At 37.7% G+C, this 9,662-nt stretch overlaps 1 protein-coding gene across 1 annotated transcript in view; it reads right to left on the bottom strand.

The window, feature by feature from the left end:
* Positions 1-979: 979 nt before the first annotated feature.
* LOC117322142 (divergent protein kinase domain 1B-like) overlaps positions 980-9,662 on the bottom strand; it is a 29,359-nt gene continuing 20,676 nt past the window's right edge. The window contains exons 4-6 of the mRNA XM_033876908.1: positions 7,244-7,351; positions 5,197-5,433; positions 980-2,682 (exon numbers count right to left, since the gene is read on the bottom strand). Of these exons, the coding sequence (XP_033732799.1) occupies positions 1,918-2,682; positions 5,197-5,433; positions 7,244-7,351 (1,110 nt within the window). The 3' untranslated portion in view covers positions 980-1,917. The remainder of the gene's footprint in view (positions 2,683-5,196; positions 5,434-7,243; positions 7,352-9,662) is intronic.

Here is a 9,662-nt window from a genome sequence, read left to right as displayed (position 1 = left end):
TATATCAATCATTGACAATCAATAATTATATCAATCATTGACAATCACTAATTATATCAATCATTGACTGCCACTAATTATATCGAACATTCACAGCCACTAATTATATCAATCATTGACAATCACTAATTATATCAGACATTGAAAACCACTAATTATATCAATAATTGAAAACCACTAATTATATCAATAATTGAAAACCAATAATTATATCAATCATTGACAATCACTAATTATATCAATCATTGACAATCACTAATTATATCAATCATTGACAATCACTAATTATATCAATCATTGACAATCACTAATTATATCAATCATTGACAATCACTAATTATATCAATCAGTGATAAACACTGTTTATATAAATCATTGACAGTCGCTAATCATATCAGACATTGAAAACCACTAATTATATCAATAATTGAAAACCACTAATTATATCAATAATTGAAAACCACTAATTATATCAATCATTGACAATCACTAATTATATCAATCATTGACAATCACTAATTATATCAATCATTGACAATCAATAATTATATCAATCATTGACAATCAATAATTATATCAATCATTGACAATCAATAATTATATCAATCATTGACAATCACTAATTATATCAATCATTGACTGCCACTAATTATATCGAACATTCACAGCCACTAATTATATCAATCATTGACAATCACTAATTATATCAGACATTGAAAACCACTAATTATATCAATAATTGAAAACCACTAATTATATCAATAATTGAAAACCAATAATTATATCAATCATTGACAATCACTAATTATATCAATTATTGACAATCACTAATTATATCATCATTGACAGTCGCTAATCATATCAGACATTGAAAACCACTAATTATATCAATAATTGAAAACCACTAATTATATTAATTATTGAAAACCACTAATTATATCAATCATTGACAATCACTAATTATATCAATAATTGAAAACCACTAATTATATCAATCATTGACAATCACTAATTATATCAATAATTGAAAACCACTAATTATATTAATTATTGACAGCCAATTTGATAAGAATCATTCACAGCCACTTTTTATATCAACTATTAACAGTGATTAGTTATATCAATCATTGACAGCCACTATTTATATAAATTATTGACAGCCACTAATCAAAGACACAATTTATATAATTATATCATTGAAAGTCACTTTTTACATACAGTTGTGTGATTGCATATAGGGTTAAATAATGTGCAATGCTTCCTTTCTCCGCAGCAGCATATCACACAGGCTTCCATAACTTCATTTATTATCACTTGCCAAGTTAGGCGTGAAAATCAGGTGTCACTTAGAAAAGCCAAAATATCACCTCGAGTGTTAAGTTCCAAGCACAAACATAATCAGCTTCAGAACACAAGACAAAGTCATATATTATTATGAACCATGATGACGAGTTTTGAAAACAAAACTATCGATTCTGTAATCACAACCAGACCACCATTCATCCACTGATCTAATTTGAGACCTACCAGTACAGAAGAGGACTAATATTATGTCCATTAAGAAAACATATATTTATGGAAAAATATATCATTGAAGCTTCGGTTTTGATTTCATATGATAAATTATATAACTGTTGCAACATTGTTAACCAGATTGTACAAAATAGCACAATTGTGCAATACAATTATTGTACATTGCACATCTGTGCAGACGAGGTGCAGTGATGTACACACAATGTTTGGACGATGTGTAGGCAATGTTTTAATGCATTATGCAATGACACAACTGTAAGTCAATGAATCAATATAACATACACTGTTAACAGCCACTATTTCCATAAATCTGGAGCTGCCACTCTTCACATTGACTATAGACATTCCATATTTTAGACATTCACTATTTATATTAACCATTGGCTAGCTGGGTTTCGACTTTTTCTTGGGAAGATCCAGCCAGCTGACAGGTTTGCTCTTGACTTGGTCCCATAGAAGCTTAGATAGTTCATCCAATAGAAGGTTGTAGCGTACAGTGTGTGATGGGTCCAAGGTCTTGTCCTTGGAACTTGTGAAAGCCTGACACTTTGAAAGCAGTACCTTTAGGGCAGTCTTGACATTTCTTGGTGCATCAAATACAAGGTACTCATCTACGATCTTGCACATACGTACCAGTGTTGGCTCTTTCAGGACAGCTGTACACAAGCCTGATGTTAGGTCACACTCTGTCACACAATCACCATGGAAACAGTCTCTGTCTCTAGAACAGTGTTGACCCTTAACTTCCAGGTCAAAGTGGTTCTGGGACACAACATCATCAAAATGGGTCAACCTGGCCTCAAATCTATCAGTGTACCCAAACTTCGTTGGATCAAGATTGCACATGTGAAATTCAGCATTTACCCGTTCTGATAATGATGCTACATTTTCCAACAAGCCCACGGCTATGTTGACTCTCTTGTCCCACCTTGGAAGTGTCCAGCGGTAGGTATTGGAAAATATCCTATCAAGAAAGCCTTTATTCATTTTATTATATAGAGATGGAATGAAGGCTTTATCATAAGTGTAGAGGGAGCCACATGTTGCATTTATGACTGGGAATGTTGCTTCACCTTGGAACAGAAAGAGGATGAAGAACTCGTGGATATGAATGAGTTCCCATATGGAGTTTGCTTCACCAAAGTTTATCTGAAAATGATGCAAATATCAAATATACTTACTACTGTACATCAAAATCTTATCATTTCTGAGAACGAGACAATGGCATCAATCTTCATAAATACATATACCAGTATATATCACATCACAAAGAAATAATCACTTTCACGAAAAAAGTAGCACAGACCTACAGTAGCATCTACCTACATTAGCAAATGCCTACAGTAACACACACCTACAGTAACTTAGTCCTACAGTAACACAGTCCTACAGTAACACAGTCCTTCAGTTACACAGTCCTACAGTAACACACACCTACAGTAACACAGTCCTTCAGTTACACAGTCCTACAGTAACACAGTCCTACAGTAACACAGTCCTTCAGTTACACAGTCCTATAGTAACACAGTCCTACAGTAACACAGTCCTTCAGTAACACAGTCCTACAGTAACACAGTCCTACAGTTACACACACCTACAGTAACACACACCTACAGTAACACAGTCCTACAGTAACACAGTCGTACAGTAACACAGTCCTACAGTAACACAGTCCTTCAGTAACACAGTCCTACAGTATTACAGTCCTTCAGTTACACAGTCGTACAGTAACACAGTCCTACAGTAACACACACCAACAGTAACACAGTCCTACAGTAACACACACCTACAGTAACACAGTCCTACAGTAACACACACCTACAGTAACACAATCCTACAGTAACACAATCCTACAGTAACACAGTCCTACAGTAACACAGTCCTTCAGTAACACAGTCCTACAGTATTACAGTCCTTCAGTTACACAGTCCTACAGTAACACAGTCGTACAGTAACATACACCTACAGTAACACAGTCGTACAGTAACACAGTCGTACAGTACACACACCTACAGTAACACAGTCGTACAGTTACACACACCTACAGTTACACACACCTACAGTAACACACACCTACAGTAACACAGTCGTACAGTAACACACACCTACAGTAACACAGTCGTACAGTAACACAGTCCTACAGTAACACAGTCCTACAGTAACACAGTCCTACAGTTACACAGTCCTACAGTAACACACACCTACAGTAACACAGTCGTACAGTTACACACACCTACAGTAACACAGTCGTACAGTTACACACACCTACAGTAACACACACCTACAGTAACACACACCTACAGTTACATAGTCCTACAGTAACATAGTCCTACAGTATTACAGTCCTTCAGTTACACAGTCCTACAGTAACACACACCTACAGTAACACAGTCAAACAGTTACACACACCTACAGTAACAAAGTCGTACAGTTACACACACCTACAGTAACACACACCTACAGTAACACAGTCCTACAGTAACACACACCAACAGTAACACAGTCCTACAGTAACACACACCTACAGTAACACAGTCGTACAGTGACACAGTCCTACAGTAACACAGTCCTACAGTAACACAGCCCTACAGTAACACAGTCCTACAGTTACACAGTCCTACAGTAACACACACCTACAGTAGCACACACCTATAGTTACAGTCCTACAGTAACACACACCTACAGTAGCACACACCTATAGTTACAGTCCTACAGTAACACAGTCCTACAGAAACACAGTCCTACAGTTACACACACCTGGTTACAGTCCTACTTTACACACACCAACAGTTACAGTCCTACTTTACATACACCTACAGTTACAGTCCTACTTTACACACACCTACAGTTACAGTCCTACTTTACACACACCTACAGTTACAGTCCTACTTTACACACACCAACAGTTACAGTCCTACTTTACACACACCTACAGTAACAGTCCTACTTTGCATACACCTACAGTTACGTATTATTACAGTTATACAGTAACATAGTCCTACAGTAACACACACCTACAGTAACACACACCTACAGTAACAGTCCTACTTTACACACACCTACAGTGACAGTCCTACTTTACATACACCTACAGTTAGTCCTACTTTACACACACCAACAGTTACAGTCCTACTTTACACACACCTACAGTTACAGTCCTACTTTACACACACCTACAGTTACAGTCCTACTTTACATACGACTACAGTTACAGTCCTACTTTACACACACCTACAGTTACAGACCTACTTTACACACACCTACAGTTACAGACCTACTTTACACACACCTACAGTTACAGTCCTACTTTACATACACCTACAGTTACAGTCCTACTTTAAACACACCTACAGTTACAGTCCTACTTTACATACACCTACAGTTACAGTCCTACTTTACACACACCTACAGTTACAGACCTACTTTACACACACCTACAGTTATAGACCTACTTTACACACACCTACAGTTACAGTCCTACTTTACATACACCTACAGTTACAGTCCTACTTTAAACACACCTACAGTTACAGTCCTACTTTACATACACCTACAGTTATAGTCCTACTTTACACACACCTACAGTTACAGACCTACTTTACACACACCTACAGTTACGTATTATTACAGTTATACAGTAGATTCTGATAATGAGATACAGACCTTTCCATCATGACTAGCATCAGCAAAGTTGTAAAGGCGCTCAATTATTCCAGTCACATCTATTGGGCCTAGTTTGGCTGTAATGAAGCGTTCCAGCAGGTGATGGAAATCATCATTAGTTAACTGCCCCTCTAAGGGGCGCAAATGGAATGGTAGATCAAAGTTATCGTTCTCCCTTGTAGTGGCATCAGATGGCAGCAGTTTGAACTTGGCAATGGATTTTTTCGAATGGAATGTCTGAAAAGGAATAAGACTTTATTATTGCTTTTTTCCATTCATATAATTTCATTTTCAGTTTCAAGTTAAGTTCTGTTTATTGTCACTGATCAATTATAATGTTTTAACAATTTCTTTTTTATTATTTAAAACAAGAAGTACAATGGCTTTGTGCATCATTCACCTGGACATTTTTTGTAATCATGGTAAAAAGAACATTAAAGTTATATTGCAAATATTTCCTACTTTTAAAGCTGCCTCTCCCAACAATATTTCGAACAAAATGTGGACCAAATCCTGTCATTCTTTAAGGAGAAGGATTTTTAAAGAATTTACTGTATTTTCCCTTTTGGGTCTTGTCTCTCCGGTCCCAGGGGAGCCACATTCCTCATTTAAACAATAGTGAATCTCCTTTGCCAAATAATATTATTGACCAAATTTCACCAAAATCAATTCAGTCATTTTGGACTAGTAGCAAAGGATTTACCTCCGTATTGGGCCCCATCCTTCCCACCCCAGGGGAGCAACATCCTCCATATATATACAACATTGGATCTGCTTTGCCCAATTATGCTCCAAACCAAATTTCATTTTAAAACATATTCAGGTGTTAAGGACTAGTAGCAGTTTAAAAGGAAATATTGACAGACAACAGCCAGATGATGGACAATGGATAACGGACACTGCATCATGGGCAAAGTGAGTTAAAATAAAAAACCTTGTTCCCAGTTTGCCGTTCACCTTAGCAAAGATTTAACACTGGCAATATTCACATAACATGTCATTGTCCGTAATTATCCTCACACATGTCCCTTCCAAGTGAAAAAAGTTTAGTACATGTATTACAGTATGGAGAGGGCTTATTTAATATGGGGACCATTTTTAGCTTAATATCTGTTTTTAATACCTAGGCAAATGATCTTTTCTTGAGGAAAGGTTATGGAGCATGAACAAACAAAATAAAATCTGACCTTTCAATCCATTTGAAGAAAATGTTTAACAAGTGTATCCGAGATCTGACAACATGTGAATAATTTGTTTGCTGTCACATGGAAATTATAGTAACATGTATAAACAAAGCAGGATCTCCTTAGACAAGTACATGTTATGCAACTACATGACAAATACACATATTACTTTAAACATTTTTATCTTGACATACTCAAATTTTAGCATACACCAGGTAACCAGGTAACTTTACACAGGTTAGCGCAACGATGAAATAGGGTACCCACAATGTGTTCCATGAACGAGAAGCCAAAGGAGCCTATATCTCTCACCTGCTTGTAAAGCAAATTTGAATTTGAAATGCTGAATGCCACTTTATTCGAATATGCTAGTAGGCTAGGCTTATTCATTTGAATAAATTGTGTAGCCCTTCATTCCAGCATACTACTGACTCAATATAAGGTCTCTGCATCTTTTGGTCCTTGAGAAGCCATTATTTAATAATTCAAATAATCTGACTTCTGTGACCTTAAAAGTTTGACAAAGTACTTCAACTTATTTTAACCGTTCTGGTTCTAAAGATCATTCAAAGCAAATTAATTCGAAAAGCACTCAACCTCATTAACCAATTTTGACTTCCTCTAATTGGACCACCTGCTGCCTCCCATGGGGATAGATGATATACAATATTCACTTACCTTTGCCAACAAATGCTGCAGACTGAATTTTATTAAAATGCCTTTATCAATACAGAAGAAGATATACTTTAAACAAAATATTTATAGACTTTGTTTCAAGTGACTGAAAAACTCAATGGTTGCTTCAACAGAAACTCTGAAGCCAGATGAGCATATTAAAATGAAATCTGTGTAAATATACCTACCATTATATCACCCGAAATGGAAAGACATTTTGGTAAGACAAATGTTCTGGATATGCACAGGTCATGGCACAGCAGCCCAGCAGCATATCCCCTCTCATAGTCTTCACACTGACAAACAGACAACAAAGGGATTATCTCCATCTTATGGTACACAACTGTTTCATATAATATGCTCAGGGTCTAACCCAAGCTTTCTCAGCGGAGTATTGGACTTACAATGTACAAAGATTTATCTTGCAAACCCATCTGAAAGGAAGAAAGGAGATACTCAAAAAACATATATCATCAATCTCATAGGAAATGATAACAAGAGGCCCATGGGGCCTGTATCGCTCACCTGGTTGGATTAGACCAAATGTTGAAATAATGTTCATATTCAAGTTGTTTTATTTGTAAAATTCTAACAATGCTATATATGGTTATAGTGTGGGAATCCCAACTGCTTTAAAGATTAATGAAGTCCAGACTCTCTAAGGTCTGATAAGATATCTCTGACCAACTTGGGTTCAAATCCATTCATAACTTTATGACAAGTAGCGATTTAAAGGAATTACCTTAATTTCCCCTATTGGGCCCCGCCCCTTTGGCCCCTCGGGGGTCAGAGCCACCATTTATGCAAAATCTTTTCCCCCTCCCCCAAGGATGTTTCTGACCAAATTGGGTAGAAATCCATTCATAACTTTATGACAAGTAGCGATTTAAAGGAATTACCTCTATTTCCCCTATTGGGCCCCGCCCCTTTGGCCCCTCGGGGGTCAGAATCACCATTTATGCAAAATCTTTTCCCCTTCCCCCAAGGATGTTTCTGACCAAATTGGGTTGAAATCCATTCATAACTTTATGACAAGTAGCGATTTAAAGGAATTACCTCTATTTCCCCTATTGGGCCCCGCCCCTTTGGCCCCTCGGGGGTCAGAGCCACCATTTATGCAAAATCTGTTCCCATTCTGCCAAGGATGTTTCTGGCCAAATTGGGTTGAAATCCATTCATAACTTTATGACAAGTAGCGATTTAAAGGAATTACCTTAATTTCCCCTATTGGGCCCCGCCCCTTTGGCCCCTCGGGGGTCAGAGCCACCATTTATGCAAAATCTTTTCCCCTTCCCCCAAGGAGGTTTCTGACCAAATTGGGTAGAAATCCATTCATAACTTTATGACAAGTAGCGATTTAAAGGAATTACCTCTATTTCCCCTATTGGGCCCCGCCCCTTTGGCCCCTCGGGGGTCAGAGCCACCATTTATGCAAAATCTTTTCCCCTTCCCCCAAGGAGGTTTCTGACCAAATTGGGTTCAAATCCATTCATAACTTTATGACTAGTAGCGATTTAAAGGAATTACCTCTATTTCCCCTATTGGGCCCCGCCCCTTTGGCCCCTCCGGGGTCAGAGCCACCATTTATGCAAAATCTCTTCCCCTTCCCCCAAGGATGTTTCTGACCAAATTGGGTTGAAATCCATTCATAACTTTATGACAAGTAGCGATTTAAAGGAATTACCTTAATTTCCCCTATTGGGCCCCGCCCCTTTGGCCCCTCGGGGGTCAGAATCACCATTTATGCAAAATCTTTTCCCCTTCCCCCAAGGATGTTTCTGACCAAATTGGGTTGAAATCCATTCATAACTTTATGACAAGTAGCGATTTAAAGGAATTACCTCTATTTCCCCTATTGGGCCCCGCCCCTTTGGCCCCTCGGGGGTCAGAGCCACCATTTATGCAAAATCTGTTCCCATTCTGCCAAGGATGTTTCTGGCCAAATTTGGTCAAAATCCAATAAGAACTTTATGACTAGTAGCGATTTGAAGCAAATGTTGACGGACGGACGGACGACGGACGCTGCGCCATGGCATAAGCTCACCGGACCTTCGGTCCAGGTGAGCTAAAAATGACATATTTTTTTAATCATATGAAAAATTGACCATAGATCCTTCTTCACTTCATCTATATCATACTAAACCTTTACTGTCAGATATTAGCTTTGTAACCCACCACTCTAAATAAGTCAACAGTTTGTAACCCACCACTCTAAATCACTCATCAGTTTGTAACCCACCACTCTAAATCACTCACCAGTTTGTAACCCTCCACTCTAAATCATTCATCAGTTTGTGACTTAGCACTCTAAATCATTCACCAGTTTGTAACCCACCACTCTAAATCACTCATCAGTTTGTAACCCACCACTCTAAATCATTCATCAGTTTGTAACCCTCCACTCTAAATCACTCACCAGTTTGTAACCCTTGTAACCCACCACTCTAAATCATTCATCAGTTTGTGACTTACCACTCTAAATCACTCATCAGTTTGTAACCCACCACTCTAAATCATTCATCAGTTTGTAACCCTCCACTCTAAATCACTCACCAGTTTGTAACCCTTGTAACCCACCACTCTAAATCACTCACCAGTTTGTAACCC

This window comes from Pecten maximus, chromosome 2 (genome assembly GCF_902652985.1).
Source record: "Pecten maximus chromosome 2, xPecMax1.1, whole genome shotgun sequence".
Taxonomy (NCBI): domain Eukaryota; kingdom Metazoa; phylum Mollusca; class Bivalvia; order Pectinida; family Pectinidae; genus Pecten; species Pecten maximus.
The sequence above is the reverse complement of the archived record's forward strand: the minus strand, read 5'-3'. Positions and strand labels throughout refer to the sequence as shown.